General features: G+C 46.0%; 1 protein-coding gene across 1 annotated transcript; it reads left to right on the forward strand.

The window, feature by feature from the left end:
• The first annotated feature begins 924 nt into the window (after window positions 1-924).
• Window positions 925-19,302, forward strand: LOC146176484 (long-chain-fatty-acid--CoA ligase 4-like). Its single transcript, XM_084580972.1, has 3 exons — window positions 925-1,061; window positions 12,797-13,737; window positions 17,517-19,302. The coding sequence occupies exons 2-3, from the start codon at window positions 12,997-12,999 to the stop codon at window positions 18,945-18,947; spliced, it is 2,172 nt and encodes a 723-aa protein (XP_084437098.1). The 5' UTR covers window positions 925-1,061; window positions 12,797-12,996; the 3' UTR covers window positions 18,948-19,302.
• Window positions 19,303-20,516: the final 1,214 nt, after the last annotated feature.

The following is a 20,516-nucleotide window of genomic DNA, read 5'->3' on the forward strand; positions in this document are numbered from 1 at the left end:
GTTCCGAGAACATATACCCCGCCAACTTCTGCCACTGATAGTATATGTACGTCTCTGTGGAAAGCAGCCCTCTGGTTATAATCGCGGCGGTGCTGATTTTAGCGCTGGCGCCAACAAAGCTCTTGTGTGTGTCTCTATAACACTGGATATCAATGTGAGCGCGCTTTCGTTAGGTGTGAAAGCTTCCACACTTGTGACATTTGGTCGCCTCGCCAAAGCTCAGTCTGAGAGCGTCACTCAAGGAAAACCTTAATGGCAAAACGAGTATTTGTGCTTGTCAAACGAGACTGAAATTTCTAGAGAAGGAGAGAGAAAGAGAGAGAGAGAGAGAGAAAGAGAGAGAAATTGAATGCGAGGGAGCGGCATCTATGTGAGTGACTCAGAGAGGTTGAAGACTGAAAATATACATGTTTCCTCTAGCAATAGGCATTGCTGTCCTGATATTCCCGGGCAACAGAGTATACGTGAAAAGGGGAGTTAGAGCTCTTGATGATATATCGCACATTCATGCCATATACGCTGTAGAGAGGCGCTGCAAAGCTAGAGTATGGACTGTGGTAAAGTTATGGAGCTCATCAACCGCCTAAGTGTAGTGAGACAGTGATATTTCAGCTATGCTACATCCGTAGTGACTTACTTTAGTGTGGCAATAGTGTGAACATGGTCAGGGTATAACAAAGAACGCAGACCTGAACCGATTTCCACATAGCGTTGGAAGAGCGAGATAACGTATCCCTGTAAAAAGCCGCCATGGTTTATTCGATAGGTTATGAACCTACAGAGGCGTTTGCCGATAACCTCCTGTTCTTTTCGCAACTGTGAGGGTCCAGCCGATATGCTGTCTTTCTTCCCGGTGCAGTCGGTTTCCGAGCATCCATCATTGGCGGCGCAAAAGGCTCACCCTCGCCCCACGCACCGAGATTGCGTAGAGGGGGTGCGACGCAAACTTGTCCTGGGAGTGTGCAAGCGCCGTGTGCAATTGGGCGTGAGCTGCTGGCTGGGTCTTGCCACGACGAGAAAGACCGTTCCTGACAGCCCGAGGGAGAATTCAGCTTGCTGCAGTGAGTATTGCCGTCTCACCTTTCTCAATGGATCTGAATGCTATCAGAATTTCGCAGGGCCCCTCCTAAGCTCCCCTGTCTCTTAACGCCACCAACTCCAAACTTTTATGTCCTTGGTGGATTGGCTGAACAAATACGAATAATGGAGTCGAGGATGTTGTTAATATTTTAATATTTATTTATACTGTTAAGCTCACTTGGTATTGTTAGTTGAGGTCAGCGTCAGCGAGGTCAGTATGGTCAGCGAGCTCAAAAAATCTCAAATATATATTTCAACGACACTAGTGGTCGATATTATTATAACACAACAAAGCTCTACGTAACTGAAAGGAAATAGGACATAAAATATTGCTACGATATGACACATTTCTAAACGAAGCAAATTGACCCTCAATATTTATCAAACGGCCGCAACCCTCCCCTTCCTTTCGACAGCGTATTGCCTCCCACCGCTAACGCCAGTTGTTACGTTCGTGACGCCATCTCCCGAGCTGACGCAGCCCGTGTTATTGCTCGCCGACGACTGGCCTTCTCCCAAAATTCTCAAAAACGGCGCCATGATTCTCACCACCGGGACGTCCACTACTCTTCGGGCTCTCTCGTCTTGCTCTGGACTCCCGCTCGTGAAGTTGGGCTGTGTGAGAAGCTCTTGCCACGCTACGCAGGACCCTACCGTGTTTTACGGCCAGTCACCCCTGTGATATACGAGGTCGCCCCTGTACATCCGCCGCGACAGTCCTCTATGCCACGCACCGAGATTGTTCATGTCGCCAGAATGAAGCCGTACTACCCCTGCAGTAGTTCGTCCTAGTGCGCACCGAGACTGTGCTTTTCGTGGGGGGGGGGGGGGGGGGGGGGGAAGGGGGGGGGGGGTTAATGTGACATATATGCCCTGTATCGGTGGACGTTAAAGAAGATAACGATCAGAAACAGTGACACAGAAGATGACAAAGTGGTAGCAACGTTTAGTGCGAGAAGAAGGTTTACGCTGTTGTGATTCTGTGCTTTGTGTGTTGCGTCAACCTGGACTAACCTTCGTGCACTAACCTTGCCACGTATCAATATTATTTGCACACAAAATTAGGTAGACTGCAAGATTCATGAAAAAGGTATTGCTAGGTAGTGTAAGCCACAAAGCTGAAATACAAGGTTGAAACATGAATATAAAAATACGCATGCATAGGTGCAAAAATGGAAACACAGAAACATCCTGGAAGTTAAATTTTATTTGTGTAATGTGCCTTGCATATCACGACTGTTTACAATTGAGCTAAAGCGGCGGTTGTCTCTCCTTCCGTTTTCAAATGCGTTTAAGTGTATCTTAATCTGAAGAGCGTGCACTAGCACCATACTCAAGTCGGTAGAGCACCGAATATGACATGTGGAGGTCATGGGTTCAATTCCCATGCACTTGAGGCACGTGGTTGTTTCCCTGCTATTTGCTTTTATATTATGTGATACCTGCAATAGTTATTCAGTGATTCACTCTCATCGATAAAATCTTGGGAGAAAAGAAACTTTGCTGTAAGCAGCAATGACCAAAGAGGCTGATGGTCCTCCTGTTTCTTCTCCTTTATATCCCTTCGTCCCTTGTTCTCTGGTGCAGGGTAGCAAATGAGCTTCTTTTCTTGTTGTTGTCCCCATAAAAATGGCGCATACCCACAAGTGGGATTAGCCATGACCAGGCGGTGATTACTGTTTCTTGGATTCCATACTGCAGAAATGAGATGTTAGACATTTGAGAAATTTGAGGTTTACCGGCTACTTTTGCTGGTTGACCTTCCTTCTTCTGCTCCCTGTTCAATCCCGTGGCTGTATAGATTATTGTATGCAAAATGTACGGCATGAAAACTATACCGTTCTGCATTTTCTATTTGTCAGTGCTGCGAGTGAATTTAAGCAGGAAAAATATTACCGCCCTCTCCTCGCCGACTCATGCATTTTTCAAGTTAACCGATGAAAATGACTCCCTCTTATGTGTTCTTTTATCGTGCCATGTAGTGCATCTCCGTTCCTTGGAATATCTCACACCAGATAAGAGAAAATATTCTGGAACCAATTTGAGATTAGCCATACATCGTATGCACATAAATGGGCTACTCTGCCTATGCAAGCACAGAAACAGTAGTTGAGCGATGCAATAATCATGGCACAGTCCATAGAAAGTTTTCTTTACACCCCTCGTATGCAACAGGCATAATACCGCTCTGTTTTTATGAATGTTTCGAATGTTAAATTTTTATAAGATTCATGAAAATCTGCATTAATCCCCTGCATATTGTGATTTTAAGTAGCACTATGTACGGGTATGCCTTAAGCAAACGCTGACTTTAGGCCTAGTTTTGTTACATTTCGTATATCCGCACTGCTCAGAGCAGATATACTGCAGCCCGCAATGCAGTATAGATAACTTCCACTTGAACGAACCTAATCGGAATAAACACTTCAGTTGAATGAAGCATTGTTAAGTCCCAAAGTGAAACTCCGTCGTATCCAGTGCAATTATATTTCAATGAAACTACTTTTGCCATAATATAGCTTTTTGCTTAGGTAACGTGTTAACAAGCAATAATACTTGGCTTCCAGGTCAAGATGTATAGTTTTTGCATATTTACAGCATTTTGCTTCCTCGAAACAAGGCACGCTAATCATGAACTTGTTCTGACTGGAGCAAATATCTCGCAATTTATTTGAAATTTTCAAGCAACGTCCCCGTGAGAACCCAACGCAAAAGCATGACACTACTGTTTGTATTGTTTTCCTCTTAGAGAAACGTTCGATGTATCGCATCGCGCGCAGCATGCCGCTTCTCTATAATGGCACTCTTCAATCACTCTGTTCGCGAACTGCGTACTCACAGGAAATCGCCGAGTGTATTTAGTATTGGTGTTCATTTGCTCTCGTTTTCGCTGCAACATCCCTGCCCAACTGCGCTTAAATTGCATGGGGAATAATAAGTTTATAGTGCTGTGGTAACAGGAGAGGCAATGTTTAGTTCCAAAGCATGTTCCCCTGCGGCCTCTAGGCGAGGCAGGTTGTAGTCCGGCAAATGTGGTGCGCTGTCAGGGCGGCGCGTCTCCTTAACAAACGTGTCACCAGTGCGTGTGCAGTGTATTATTTATTATCGATATATTTCGCGATCCCCTGAGAGTGTGATATATATGCGGATTAAAACGTTCTCTGCAAAACCTAAGATTGTTTTTAAGGCGAAAGCCTTTATGCTTCATCGTTGTCGTCAGCAAAAGCGTCACGCTTTTGAGGTGGCTCTGATTGGTCGAGAAGGATGACGTCATGGAGGTCTCGACCAATCACAGAGCACCACTACAGTATGCGCGAATGCGTGCCTTATATGGCCATATGCCAGTCAAGTAACAATCATTAATTAACGATATGATTATTAAACAATTACTAGTTAGTAATCACTAATTAATTACTAGTTGCGAATTATTGACCAATACCTAAGTTATTACTAATTGATAATAAGTAATACTCACTAATTAATGACTAAATATAATAACTACTAGTTAGCGACTGTTGCGCAAATAATTAATTACTAGTTAATGTCACGAGCCCGGTAAAATCAACCACACAACAGAAAACGTAGAAATGCGAAGATACAAGGAGCACGATCTCGCCGCTGTCAAGCAGAATTCACTGAATAAATGCACTCGCAGAATGTGAAAGAGTAGTCGCTCGCTTTACTTGTAGCAGCATTCATCGCTACATGCGCAACAGTCGCGTAGCAGAATGCAGCACTCAGGCTTTTTCCTTTCATCACTTCAGTCGCCAAAGTGTCCTCGAATTTTCGCTTTCCAGCGTTTTCTTCAGGGACAGCACAAATCCTTCAGTGCGTTTAACGGAACCAGAATCTTCCAGGTCTAATATTCATAGTTGATGCAGCTGCAAGTTTCCGCCAGATAAGATTGTACGTCAGATAACAAACTTGCCAGATGATAGAGTGCCTGACTTGTGCGTCACTTCGGAAGGGGAATATGAGTTTTGGTACCACTAGTTAAATGAATAACTTTGTATAAGAACAGGTCTTTTTCTATTTATTAGTCATTGACATGATCCTATAATAATCACATGAGAAGGTGGTCGCCTTCGTTCCAAAATGAAACTTTCAAATTCAGCGTCTCTGTCTGTTTCACCTTTTTGACAATTCCGTTGCGTTTCCTGCGCAGGTTCTTCAAGGTATGAATGCCAGCCGTTCAACAGCAAGTGCATTTATTAGCTCACGCAATAAGCGCGCCATACTCTCTCAATTAAACATTTTAGGCTTCGCGCCTGCTTCAGTGTGGCACTTCTACGAGACTGGCTCATATAGTCCAACTAATAGCCGACCAAAATGTTCTTGGCCACCGTTGTCTCTTTCATTCTTATGAAGAAATTTAGGGAAACCAAGTTTCCGATGAAAACAACGTAGTAAGAATTTCATAACGCTTATGTAGAAGTTGAAAGAGTCTATGTCTTAAAAGAGAACAACAAACTGGCACTTGAAAAGATAAACTAGCCTGGTTAACGAAATTTTCAATTGTGGATATAAATGTTGAGCAGAAAATTATTGCTGCATCCTATGAAAAATGCCCTGTGCAAGTACGGAGTGCTTGGGCGAAGTTTTCGATACTGTCAATTACCTTTAGAAGCCTCCTGAATGGAATTGTTGAGCTAAACTTTGGTTACTAAAATTAGCGGCTGTAGGCTCCTTTCTATTCACCCAACTTCTACTGAGACGAATATTTATTCAGTCTGTCTCGAAGTTCACTGAAGTGCTGTTTCATTGCGTAACACACGATGAATGGATAAAAAATAAGCCACAAAGAAAATAATTACTCAAACGGAAGATGCAGAAAACGATACATCCGGTACAAAAAAAAATTGGAGAATATGCAGAGAGGTGTTGAGAAAATACAATGCAAAAATGCATGACGCATAAAAACTGGCTGAGTAGCTAACGCGTTGATAAGCACAGCCTTCAATTGTACTACATCGTTCTTACTGCTACCGATGGCTTGTGATAACTTATCTGAAGCGACAGACGTGCTAGAAACCTCTTTGGGACATTAGGATAGGCAAGGTTATGCTTCGAAGATTATGCTCAATTTCTCAAGGAGCTGTGTCACTATATTCTCGAACTCCCCGAAGTTGCACCATACTTGTCCACCATCCGCGTACACACTTGAACGATTTCGCGCATTGTCTACGACAATGCGCTCCACTTGACAGGCAAGAAACAAAGAATCATCGCCGGATAAAGGTTTGAGACCGCAGAGCCCTTTCAAGTGCCGTGGAGCACTTGACAAATGCGGCCGCTCCGTTTCAGAGTGCACGCACCTTGAATCTGCTTGACTAGCTGTGTGTCTTGTTTTCTTGAAGGACACCGACGCATGCTCTCCGAGAATATCTACACACTGCACAAACGGCGTGATGCTAAACAGATGACGTACCGTCTTTGCCAAAAGTAACCAGGCTGCGGGTTTCACTTCTGAGACGAGTTGCAGAGAATTCGTACCACTTATGAAGCTGGAAGTATGTGCAAAGTAAAGCTGAGCTCCTGTCTTCACTTATTAACAATTTGTGATCCTCTGGAATTCAATGTTGGCTTCAAAATACAAGCGAGAAGTGAAACATGCAGCCTGGTTACTTTTGGCAAAGACGGTACATCCGCGTTCTTTAGGTAACATAGAACTAGGTGCCCGGTCCGTGACTGAGCCCTTAAGAAAAATCTAATGAATGCATGACGGTCATGTCCTCCTGTTGATAGGCTTTTTGAAATGAAAAACCACGTCGGATAACATGCACTCCATGATTATTGCTGTTTGCTGACAACGTTTAAGTACACTTTATCACACTTATGTAAACCCCCTTTATTTCAGTTAATCATTCATGTCTCATCGCAGTGAGGACGCTATCAGACGCCTGCAGCGATAAAGGAGCGCCCGCCAGATGATAATCGTTAGCCTGTCTGTTATAAAAGTATGTCTAGCTTTTGTTACATCCCATTACAACTTCGCAAATTCAAAAGTTGATAAAGGAGGTCGTTATCTGGTTTGATGAATATCTGGAAAGCGGTCGTTTCGCACGTCACTTGATTGCACACTACCTTCCTGTTTAAGATAAGTGCTGACTCTCATATCTCATTTTCTTAATACCTGCTCTCCATATTTGAAACATTTGAACCAGACTTCGTCTTAGGGCTAAAAATAAGAAAACATCCATCTAGTCGCTGTATTTTCAGCCAAGTTTTGCGCGTAAAACGTTGATGGTGCAACGGGGTACACCTAGTCGTCCGATACGGCCGTCTGTAGTAACAATGGCTCCTAACTTATCAATAGATTGGAGTGTTGCCACGATATCGGGGTTGATGATGGAATACGAAAGCCCCGGTTTCGAAGGGCTGTTGTACTTGCCTGATTTCGTCACCATTAAAAAAGAAGATAACGGGTGCTGACTCGTAAGAGTGTATCGCACTCTGGACTATACGTGTCCTCACATCCGGGGTGGAAACACGATACGGGAGTCATTGCAGGGGTAGCGTAGAAGAGTACGCATAACATTCTGGGCCATCAGCTGGGCTGCAAAGGTGCCCCCTTATTGACGGCTGGAGCTTATCTCGTGCAGTATCTAACCGACCCAGTCGATCGGGCAGAGGTAGTACGCGACATGGTACTTAGACCCGAGTACAGACGCCTAAGATTTCTCAGAATGTAAGTAAACCCCACGATTAGCCCTTTTAATTTTCTTCTCCTTCCACACCTTTGTTGTTTTTCCATAGCTTCGGTAGTGTTTCAATTAGGGGATTAGCAAATAGTCATAAGAAGAACGTTTGTGAATATGCAGTTATGTCAAGTCGTCTCCCAGTAGTAATTTTACCTTTGTCCCGGTAAAAAGTGGTTTTAAAGTGAGTGTTCAAATGAAACCTGCTACGACAAAATTATTCTGATGCGCGTACAAGAAGAGAGTGAGATGTTTGGGCTTAAACTGAACATTAAAAAGACAAAGATCATGGCGTCTTGCCCCATCAAGTCCTGGAGCATCAAGGGACAAGAAGTGGAAGCTGTGACAGATTTTCTCTTCTTGGGCTCCAAGATAACCCCGGAAGGAGACTGCAGGTATGAAATTAGGAGACGCCTACTTCTGGGAAAGAGAGCCATGGCTAGCCTTGACCGCCTAGTAAAGAGCAGAGACATTAGTATGCCAATCAAGATGCGTATAACTCGTGCTATAGTCTTTCCAGTTGTGATGTATGGATGCGAGAGTTGGACTGTGAAGAAGGCTGACCGCCGAAAAATTGACGCGTTTGAATTGTGGTGCTGGCGGAGACTCTTGAGAGTTTCTTGGACGGCCAGAAGATCAAATCAGTCGATATTGTCGATCATAAACCCTGGCTGTTCGTTGGAGGGTCAAATTCTAAAGTTAAAGCTCAGCTACTTTGGTCATCTGATGAGAAGAGAGGAGTCGCTGGAGAAATATTTGATGTTGGGAAAGGTTGAGGGTCACCGGAGAAGGGGTAGGCAGCGAACGCGATGGTTAGATGGCATCCTCGAGGCGCTGCAGATGAAGTTATGTGATATTAGGAAGATAGTGCGAGACCGGAAAGCGTGGCGTGACATGGTCCATAGGGTCACGAAGAGTCAGACACGACTGAACGACTCAACTGAACTGAACTGACCGACAAAATTACAAAACAAATTTGTGTTCAGGGCTATCTTTATGCACGCCGAGAAGCATAGTTATTGAATGTAAGCCAAAGGTGTAATGCCTAAAAATGTATTCCATCGTCCGCCTTTGTCGTTAAAACAGAAAAGCAAAATGAGTGCTATATGCTACCCTTTGCAGCAATGACATATTGGTGAAAAAAAAAGAGAAATCTAGTTCTTCCTAGGCAGAGTGGGTGCCGACTTGACCATGATGAAAATATTTGCCCGTGATGCCTGAAGCGTTCGACTAATCGGCATTTGATTCCGGAGCTCCGATCGCGGCCACAATTAACTGCTAAAGTCTTCTTTAAGGCAGGCTTCTTTCATATAGCACAGATTCTCTGTACCTGAGTCAGATCCTGCAAGCTTCTCTGAAGCAGTCTCGGAACCTAAGCTCTACAATTTGTGGCTGGTGTAGTATCAAACACTGCAGGTAACACAACATCAAACTAGCTGATTAGTTATTGTTATAATGGTACCAGGGATGCCTGTATCAAGAGGTTGGGTTTTAGTTGTGACTCGTTCTGCTGCAGGTAGAAGAGACGATTGTTCAAAAACATTTCCATCAAAATAGAGTCGCAGACAGCATTGTCAACTAGACGACCGTTTTATAGCTTCCGACCTTCCTCGAGCATATGAACTTGTGGAGGAATGCTCGCAAGGCCCAAGATGAACTCAAGCCTTTCTGCTTCCCTTTCACGTGCCGGGTTGTATCTCTACCCAAAGTGCCGAGGCTGCTTCTAATTTCTTATTACAACGGACTTCTGTTTGTCGGTTCCGCCTGTACTGCAGAGGAGACAAGTGAACTCTATCTGGGCGTGTTTTTCCCTAAGATGGCTGAGAATCAAGCTTCGAAGAAGACATTGTAAAAAGAACTAATTTATTTTTCTACATAACCAGCTACAATGGCTTTCGCAGTGATGGGAATCTGCTGCTCTTGAGGAGGTTATGAGAGAGTTGTGAACGCTCGCAGTTTTTCACTGGATTCGGTAACTTGACGACCTTAACCTTTGTGAGCCTTTCTTGGAAATGCCCACTTTTTCAGCGAAGACTGCTTGGGCGCTGCCATGTTGTTTGCTGGCAAGTCATGTGCGCTTTGAACTAGCACGATGGAATAGGCAGCGAAAATGGTTTCCGCCATTCCTGAGAGGGGGCGTTTCGACAACTTCCTCGCCCAATGTAAATGTTTATAGGTGAAGTGGCTCCCACTTTTAAGCAGCTGAAATACGTAGGGCTGATATTTTATTTTTGTGACCAGATCTTATAAAAGAAGAGCGCTGAAGAGACATACCTACCAGAATTCCGAAATCCTAGGAAGAAGGCTCCTTCTCTCATTTCCAGTTGCACTGCACCCCGTCGGATAATTTTTGCTTACACAGCGATGGCGTTGAACTATTTCGAGCAGTTTCACTGTCGTTCAGAATGAAACAGCTGACTTGGCAGTCCTAGCTCTGATATTGACGAAGTGTCTAATCTCGCATTGTTGGAACAGATTCACTAGTGGATGCCGCTAGCAGTCACGGAGCTTCACACGAGCACCCACTTTCTTCCGTTGGCGCTTCTTGTCGGACATTTTAAGGCTGTCGACTTACTTCGCGTCTCCGTCACACTATCTGAAAGCTCAAAAATGATCTTTTACCCTCTTCTCCACGGGCTGTTTTGATTTAGATGTAAGGTGGTCTGGTCATTCGAAAAGAATAGTAGCAAGTGCTCCGAGTCCTGTTGCAGCAAAGTAGTCAAGCGGTTTTTACCTGATAAGTGATTTATTTTGTTTCAAAACGCAGGTCTTTGAGTCTATTCTTAGACCATGCGTTGTCGTTGTGGAAGCTGGCACTGAAGATTATGCGTCGTTATTGTCGACGGTGTAATCAGCCAACTGCAACAAATGGGTGGTTGGTAGCAGAGCGGGGGCTACCTACCAGCTGCCACTGGTAGCGGGCGGTAGCGTGGAGGGGCGCAAGTCCCTTCTTTGCATGCAGAGTAGAGGAAAGAGGAAGAGAGGATATGAAGCACTGAGTGGTCTAGAAGGTTGGAGGTGCGACGAGGGTGGATGACGAATCAACCGGAAGGTCGCTCTTACAGGAAGAACCCGCTCAATTCATGGCTACCGTGCAAGTAGGAGGTTGTGAAGAAGTCGGATGAATATGTACACAACTTGAGGGTGGAGCGACAAGAAGCTGAACAGTGACTATGGTGAAAGAAAGCAGGAGGGCAAGATGACTACCGCGACATGGGGTGGGGCACCAAAATGACGTCGGAAATGAAAGGAGGAGAATGATGACACGGCTGAAGAGTGAGGAGGGTGGAGCAGGAAGAAAGGTGGAAGGAGAGGGGGGGGGGGGTACAGGGGGTGTGGTGCGAAAAATAGGGTCCGCACTTAGTTTGCGCCGAGTAATGCTTAATATGCTGGGGTGAAATGTGACAGCGCTGTAGAGAAACGCGCTTACGTCGCCCATGCGCCACTCGAGACGATGTAGACGAGACAGGGCGGCGACACAAGCAGTTATCATGTCGGCGCCTTCTTTAGAAGAGTCACGAATAAGAAAGAAAATGTGTGTCAGTTGAAGACGGATTATGTGATGGAAAAGGAATAACTGCACTTACCTGCACATGTAAATGCGTTTGCATCCTAAATTATTTGCCCTTGCACATCGCGAAGTACTTGAAGATTAGCTCTAAATCCTCGCCTTACAGAGTATCGTAATCGTCGATAAACTTTTTCTTTCAGGCGTGAGGCTGGTTGTTAATTGCTTCGAAGGCGTAGACTGCGAACTTCTGGGAGTGTGTTAGAGTGTTAACTCCGTCTTCTCGGAGGCCATGGTAGGTAGGGTACAGTCAGCAGCTTGTGGTAGAAAGCCGCAAAACATACCTCGCGTGCATTAAATCTTAGCTAGTTAAAAAGTGTGCCGTCGACCTTTCCAGTCGACAGAGCAAAGTTCATAAGCCTTTCTAAGGAATGGTTGCATCAATGAAATAAAATCCTTGCGTGCATTTGTGGGTCTCCAGATAGTACTAAATGCTTCTTTATCAGGCCAGGTACGTACGTAACAGATTGCCAAATCTGAATACTCCTACAATACGTTTACTGCCCGCTCTCCCTCCGCCTCCGCTTGTTAGGGCGACGACCTGATAGACCTGATAATAAAGTAGTACAGAGGCGGTGTTTTCTGGCAAGGACGTGCCGAAATTATCGGCAGCTCCCGGTTTTATGCGCAGCTTCTTGATGAGCCGCTGTTGATTGGAGAGAGGCAGCAACCGATTGCAGTAATATCTGAATTATAGCCTCTCTACTTCGTAAGAGTCGACCACTCTGGTAAACCGCTCCCCTTAGTCTGCAGCGCAGCGTATATAATATTTGGAGCATCGAAGAAAGACTTGTCTTGCTGTTTCAAGAATTCCTGATATTGGGGGTGATTTTTGTCGAGATAATAATTCATACGAGATCCGATATTGTGACGTTGATTGGTCATGATAGTCTACAAGCCCATTGATTGCTGCTTCTGACATTTTTTGAATGTGACAGCATTAAATGCCTTTTTTTCCAGAAAATATGGTGTCGGTGTTGTGGGCAACTATCAGAGGCAGGCGCAGAAGCGGCAGCCAGGCTAAGCTTCGGCGGCCGAGTTCACGTCTACTCTCGCGACCTTTGTCGTCAATCTGCTCCGCGCAGGCTGCAGCAAGTATAGCTACTTCGTAAGCAAGTAGCTCACGGCTGGATGCTAAAGTTGCTAGAGAGAAATGGAGAAGCCATTTAAGGGATTACTTAATAAGCGAGTGAAAGTGTATATGGACGAGAACAAGGATCTTTAGAGGAGCCATAGACGGGAGCCATTAACAGCATCACGCCATATCCTTAAATGCAGATATAAAGTGCGCTCTTCAAACGGAAAAGCTTGAAATCGAAAAAAAAGTCTAGACGTTCTCATAACGGTCCAAAAAGGTCAATAAAGCTGTAGTGCCACCAAATGAGATATGTCCTATACAGTGGCTTTTGTAGGCGTTTAATCATGCACGTGTCGCTTTCTTCTTTTACAGACCTTAAGGATCCAACCTGCACAACACTGTAGTTCCCCACCAAGTCATCTTGCCGGTAGTCTCAAGTGCAATAAACGAAGGCTGGCCTATTCTTCGGGGCAACGGCTTCGCTGCAACGATCTGTACAAAGAGCCGCCAAATAAGCCTATTATCAGCGCTCCATTTCTTCGTGCCGCTTACTCTGTTAAGAGCCCCAAACAATGACGTTGCTCACGGACAAAAACATGCATCCAATGGCAATTAAGGCTACCTTCACCATTATGAAAGTCCTGGCGGCCATCTACGACGTTGTCACACTACCTGTCTACGCCATCTTTCAGCAGCCTTGGCTCCACTGGAAGCGAAAGCACACTCGTTTCGCCAAACCTGTTATCGATGGCGACCCGTCTTCCCCGTACCTCAACGTGAGGAGTGCTGAATTCGAAAGCATTAAAGGTTGCCAGACTTTGGACGACGTTGCCCGCGCCGCGGTTCGCCAGCACGCGAAGCGCCTCAGTCTGGGAACACGGCCCTTGCTGCGGTGCAGCGAAGAGAAGCAGCCAAGCGGCAAGATATTCAAGAAACTCGTCCTGGGTGACTACGAGTGGATCACGTACGAGGAGGTGGACCGCAGGATTGATGTCACCGCCCGGGGTTTGTTCGCCATAGGCGCGAGATCCCGGAAACACTTGGCCATCTTCGCCGAGACACGGGCCGAGTGGATGCTGACGGCCCAGGCCTGCTTTCGAACGAACGTCCCACTGGTGACGCTGTACGCCACGCTGAGCAACGACGCCATAGTGAGCGCTGTCAACGAGACGCAGGTGACGCATCTGGTCACCTCGGCGGACCTGCTTCCGAGACTTCTGAGAGTCGTGGACAAGATGCCGTCGTTGACGCACATTGTGTACATGGACAGCGCCAACTCGAAGCTGCCAGCGCCGTTGGCTCAAGGTCCAGAGGTCAGTACTGCCAATAGGATTAAAACTGACGGTGCCAGAAGGGGGTTTGAAAGCTCACGAAGGATCCATTGCGAAAGGTCTGTGGAAGCACCTTCAGGCTACATTCCAATAGCCATGTACTATTTTGCTTTATTGCATACCATTAAGGTGCAAAGCTATCCGCCATAGTGGCTTGGTGGATGCTCGGCTGCAGGTTGCCGGACACGGGATTGAGCCTAGTCCCCGGTGGACACATTTTGATAGGGCAAAATGCGCAAACAATGTATGTTGCGATGTAAATGCACAACAAATGATCATAAGCGCTAGTAATTAATCCGGAGCACTCCACGATAGCGTCTCTCTTTTCCCATGATCAGCTTTCGGACATTCAACCCCACATATGCCATACTGTAGAGTACATTACTATACCATGCCACAGCAACTTTTGCATTCATAAACGGCGCAGGGAGACTACAGCTAGGCGTTTGTATGCCAACAAGAACTAGGAATCTACTCAGGAAGCAGGACCGCTGTGGAATATCTTTGACGACAACAGGGTTTTTAATGAATAACAATGCTCCACAATATAGCGCCTGAATTTCGTTTCGCCAGGCTCTGTCTCCCGAATATGATCCAAGAACTCATGCTGAATAGAGAAGGAGTATAGTCGCGTACAGTCAGGAAGAAGGATACGGTTTAAGAGCGAACTCTCGCCCAACTGATAATGATCGCTCAACATTTGACCCAACTGTAGACAGAAGGCAATGTACGGTGAAGTAACGTGATAGATGCACAACTCTATACTTTAGAAAACGGCGAAATATCGCAGGCGAGGTTCTTCAGGTCACTTAAGACCGATTTAGAGGGCGGGCCATCGGCCAGCGGAGCAGGCGGCACATAACGGTTTTCTGCTCTGCGAGGTCCACGGCTGGTCTGCGTAAGAAAAAAACCGCGCCTATATTTAGCCTTATTGTCACTGTTCTGTTGCCCAAACGTCGCCTTAACAGATGGAATAATAGGATCACACAGGTACACAGCCTTTCCCCATGTTATTTCAATAATTGTGGGCTAGACGCGAACCTGAAAGAGTGGAAGTGCGACGGCATGCGGTGCTCGCTATGCGGTTGTCCGCGGGCCGATGGCCCATGCTGTGAATCGGGTTTTACGGAAAGATAGTGGCTTCATGGTGGAAGACGCCAGAAATTAATACTTCAGCCTGACAAAATTCACAGGCAGCTGTTTTTTATTTAGGCATTTATTTATTTATTTCAAATACACTAAGCACCCTTGCGGGCATCACATAGGGGGGGATTCATCAAATAATCACAAATAATTTACAATACAAGCAAACAAAAAGCTGTAAGCAGACATTGGTGCACAAAACACATGAACAATTTATACAGGCAACCGAAGCCGGGAAGCCCATATTCGGATAAGATTAGGCTCGGTCTTAAGAGTGGACTTATCTTCACATTCGTGCAAGCCAGTTTTCGGAGATTAAAAATAAATAAATAAAAATGCACATCTACCAAAACAGGGAAATACAGCACTTAAAAAAGATGAAAATATCGCAGTCGGAAGTTGCGGACCATGGAACAGGAAAACGTTTCAGAGTACGCAATGGAGCACGTAACATAGACGATAAATTGAAGAGCTAGAAAGGTAAAATGCACATCAGATTAGGTTCGTGAATTCAAGTGTGAAAGAAGAGCTGCGAATAACGTTAGGCTGATTTAAGTATGGGTGATCCCATGGTAGTGCGAAAGTGGTACGACGTTCCCTACGGGAAGCGCGTATTAAGGTTAGCTTTCAGCCTCGCAGCACATTGTTGTGTCTCACCAGCTCGTGCCATCTTCTGTCTCTCATGTTTTCTCCTCAGTTCTTCTCGCTTGGTCACATCTTCAGGATTCATGCACTCCTCTTGACAGCTTTTGATCGGCGGTGTTTAGGATTGAGAGAGTAGCGCTGAGTTTCGTAAAGTGTTAAGCGTCTTAATTTCACGGCATACAGTTGGCAGTACATTGGTCTTTGTATCACCAGTTTGATACGAGATGGGAAATCTGGCACCACATGAGGGGCTGTTAGTGATGCCACGCGGTCAGACGGTGCGCAAAAAGCAGTATGAGAAGGAACCTGCCCCAGAGGTATCTGTTGTCATGCCGTTGTCCCACTCGCCGCTTTGGTGGCTAGACGTCGGCTGGCGTCACAGTTGCTATGGCAGCCAGGCATGGGCATATCGCACGAACTTGACAAGAGTAATGGCTGGGCAGGGATTTCGCACTAAAAATGTTGCTCGGAATAGTCGCTGCAGGATGCATATTGTGGCCTCGGCACCATTACTAATAGCACTAGGTAAAACCTTGGTCCGCTCTGGACAACATGCACATTGTACGACTGTCGTCAAACGGAGTTTTGCGCATTCTATACTATAAGTTTCGGTATCGCTCAAGAGGAAAGTATACAACGGTTGCATCTTGCCTGTACTCACCTATGGGGCTGAAACGTGGAGGCTAACCAAGAAAGTTATACTTAAGTTGAGGACAACCCAGAGGGCTATGGAACGAAAAATGGTAGGGGTAACATTAAGAGATAGAAAGCGTGCAGAATGGGTCAGAGAAATAACTCAAGTTACCGACATTCTAGTAGAAATTAAGAAGAAGAAATGGACATGGGCAAGACATGTAATGCGAAGAGAGGATAACCGATGGTCGCTGAGGGTAACAAACTGGATTCCAAGGGAAGGAAAGCGTAGCAGAGGGCGGCAGAAAGTTAGGTGGGCGGATGAGATTAAGAAGTTCGCAGGGGTCAAGTGGATGCAGCTAGCACAGAACCGGGTTAAGTGGAGAAATATGGGAGAGGCCTTCGCCCTGCAGTGGGTATAATCAGGCTGATGACCATGATAATGATATTATAAGTTTAACATTCGTCAAGTACACTATGATTGGTTTCTATTTTATCAGAACGTAAACTTTGCACTACAGGCAGCTGCAGCAGTTTATAAAATGATGTGTAATATATTACTACACTCTGCGGACAAACGTGATGTTTACAGTAATGTTACAGAGAAACGTTACTAGCCATATTAAGTGGAATTCCGTCGGCGACCGTTAGTGAGGCCGAGAGGTAGTCCCGAAAGGTTACGTGGCAACCTAAAAATGGAGCACGCGAATACTTTCTGTTCTTTTAACGTGGCAGCCTTATTAGACTAATTAGACAAAATTCCATTAGCAACGCCGAGAAGTGGTCCCAAAAATTTGGCGTCACGACAGGTATTATCTACACCGAAGTGGCGAGTGTGATGACGGTATGCGCGACAGATACCGCTACGGCGAGGAGCCCTAGCCAAAAATGATGAAGGACTTCGCATTCGCCTTCCTAGGGATTCCAACCGACGATATATAAATTCATGATGGGACATTCAAGCTCTCGATTTCGAAGCACATAAGGAGATTTAAGCGCCGTCTCCATTGTTCCACGCGTTGACAATTTGAAACTAGCAGAAATACCAGTACGCTTTTTCTTCAACAGGTATTGTTTAAGCCTGATGACTGCGATTAGAACGGAATAGCCTGCTCGTCAACTTTCCGAACTGTACATCAAGCAGGCATGTGGGCTTCACACAGAGCTAGCAAGTGACCTGAAAAGCCTACTGTGAACCTATCTGCCCTTCAGCTTGAGATCCACCAGAAGCAGGAAGCTTCACTGACAGAATTTGTACACGAAGCAGTAGTCATTACGAAAACGAAAATTCTGCTTATCTTTCTTGTCTCAACCAACCTCTTTGTGTTCTTCCGCTGCAGGTGATCCCGTTCTCTGGTCTGGAAAAACGCGCAGAAGATTATCAGCTTCCGTTGGGGTGCTCGCCAACCCCGGATGACGTGGCCATTGTGATGTTCACGAGTGGCTCTTCGGGAGTGCCCAAGGGCGTTGTGCAAACCCACAGGGGCATCATATCGGTCATGAACAGCTTCGGTGCCTTGTCGCGGTCCTACAACGCGTGTACCTGTGAGGACTCCTACGTCGCCTACCTGCCTATGGCACACATGTTCGAATTGATGACTGAACTTATGTTCTTTGGCGTCGGTGCGCGAATAGGCTACTCGTCCCCGCTAACCTTCACTGACAATGGCCCTGCCTTAGTCCGGGGCTGCCCAGGCGACGTGACTCTGGTACAGCCAACCTACTTGGCTTGCGTACCTCTCGTAGGTGACCGCTTTCTCAAAGCCATTTCCGATGCAGCAGCTTCTGAAGGGCCCTTCTTTAAGGCATTCTTTGAGTACGCGGTGCGATACAAGAGCTTCTGGCTTGACCTCGGTTTCGACACTCCTCTCCTCAACCGGCTAGTCTTTAAGAAAACGCGTCGTCTTCTCGGGGGAAAACTGAGAATCATTGGATGTGGCTCAGCGCCAATGTCTAGACAAACTCGGCAGTTTTTGCGAGCCTGTTTCTGCTGCTACGTCTCCGAAGGGTACGGCCTTACTGAGACAGGAGGTGCGGGAACTCTTATGGACGTCGACGACGTGAGTGAGGAGCGCGTCGGAGCTCCACTTCCAGGGTGCTATATCCGGGTCGTCGATTGGCCGGAAGGAAACTACAGCACATCGGACAAGCCCAATCCTCGCGGCGAAATCGTCATTGGTGGTACGTGTTTGGCACAGGGCTACTTCAATAACGAGGAATTGACGCGAGAATCGTTTCGCGAAGAAGGAGGTTTGCGTTGGTTCTACACAGGAGACATTGGCGAGATCTTCCCTGACGGCACGCTCAAGATCATTGACCGCAAGAAGGACATCGTCAAGTTGCAGCACGGTGAATACGTCTCCCTCGGCCATGTAGAGGCTCTGCTGAAGACGTGTCACCTCGTGGACAACGTGTTTGTTTATGGAAGCTCCTTGCACACCTATCTGGTAGCGTTTGTGGTGCCGAACCGCGGGCAACTCCTTAAAATCGCTCGAGAATTGGACAGGGAACTTACGACTGCTACACTCAAAGAATTGTGTGATGACGCCGAAGTGGCGAAGGTCGCAGAGAACAGAATCCTGGCATTTGCGCAGGCTAGTGACTTGCAAAAGACTGAAGTGCCCCACAAGGTGAAGCTGTGTGCAGAAGAGTGGTTGCCAGACAGTGGATTGGTCACGGCAACTTTTAAGCTCTGCAGGAAGCCATTGCAGAGTTTCTATCAGCGTGACATCGCTGCCCTCTACGGTTCTGGGGAGGATAGGACTGTGTGATAAGTGTGGCTATGCAAAGTGTTTACGTTCGGAAATGTATTTCATAACCTTTGGACCAACATTATTCAGGTGAATAGAAACATTTATAGATTAAAAGACGCCAAAAGTAGAACACTACCAAAGACATCCGCACATACCTAGTTCTCTGACTACATGTTTCATAAACTGCTTTAGACATGGAAGAACCTAAAAAACATTTTAGCGCTTCTGTATGACAGATCCCCATGAAATGGATATGTAACATCTCCTTAGTCTTTGTGACGATAATTTTTTAACGTGACTGTGAACTGAATAAAACATCCTGTCATACCATAGAACACTTGCATGAGCTCTGCGATAACACGTCAGTGAAATTATGCATAGATACTAGAAATCTGAACTTATGGCTGAACTCGCAGAGCCATGCCCGAGATTTTTCGTTCACAACGCCGACTTCGCTGAAGACAATTTGTTATCTTTGTTGCATTCAAGGCTAGATAAGACACGATAACAAACACAATACAGTTTGGCGACAGATTTCCTGCAGAAAGGAGCATTTAACGTTATCGCGTCAAAAGAAACAAAACAAGGAAGTAGTAAATTGTGTTCGGCGTACTTAAACATGAAAAGTTATTCCCGGTGTCTGCTTCAAACGATTAGTGCAGTCGAACGCAACGCACGACCCACTATCAGCTTCAGGTAAGGTAGAACAATAGCGCGTGCAAAACTCGACCTGCACTGGCGCGCCATGCCGTGCGCGCGCTTTCTGCCATGAGTAAGAGGGCGGTGCCTCGGCTTCAGCGCTTGGGCGTCACTTCAGCTACAGCAGTATTATATAACCTGCTTGGCGGACACAGTGGACACGAGCGACGAAGAAAACTCGGAACGCGCGCATGCGCAAAGCCCCTCCAGCGAAGGAAGACACTGCAAGGCAGTGTTGGATAAACGCTCGCCGTAACAAAAGTAGTGCAAACAGAGAGGGATATGGCCTGGTTCATTGCAGCTATACAGCGTCCTGATTATAAGATTTGTCCAAAAAACGGATTGAAGTAGGAGCCATTGGTTTCAGTGTGGCCCACAACCCAGCGGCGATAAAACTGACGCCTGCAAAATATCCTTTAAAGAACGGGTGTGTGACGGAGCGACAGCCTCACAGGAACCCACATTAAAATCGCCGAAACGAAGGAACCCGTGTGGGAAATAAACAAGTACAGATGGAGGCCGTCTAGGTTTCCTCTTCATTATGAAACTCGATAGCACCTTTCCTTCTTTTACCTAGTTTTCTGTTTTATTGTACGGTATAGTGAAATACTCAAACATGTGTAGCCACGTTGCATAGACGAAACCTAATTCACTGGGTGCTGTTCTAACCCTCTTAGACCAATGAGCCTTTGTTGTATGTGCAGCGTGCTCGTTCGGGACGCTGTAGGCCTGGGTTTAAACCCAAGACCGGAAACTGCATCACATTACTCCATAGAATAATGTGCACCCATTACAAAAATTTGCTTTCCCAACTGGACCATCCCTAATTGGGTGACTTCATTTTAGGCATTTCAAATCACTGCTTCTGATTGACGCCGGATTTTGTGT

The sequence above is a fragment of the Amblyomma maculatum genome, chromosome 10, assembly GCF_055883805.1.
Source record: "Amblyomma maculatum isolate TAMU_Amacu chromosome 10, ASM5588380v1, whole genome shotgun sequence".
In the NCBI taxonomy this organism is placed as follows: domain Eukaryota; kingdom Metazoa; phylum Arthropoda; class Arachnida; order Ixodida; family Ixodidae; genus Amblyomma; species Amblyomma maculatum.

What these genes read in the sequence shown, in the direction of transcription:
- LOC146176484 (XM_084580972.1), top strand. Translation starts at nt 12,997, where the DNA reads ATGACGTTGCTCACGGACAAAAACATGCATCCAATGGCAATTAAGGCT. An exon ending in CGTTGGCTCAAGGTCCAGAG is followed by an intron (nt 13,738 to 17,516) that starts GTCAGTACTGCC and finishes CTTCCGCTGCAG; the next exon opens with GTGATCCCGTTCTCTGGTCT.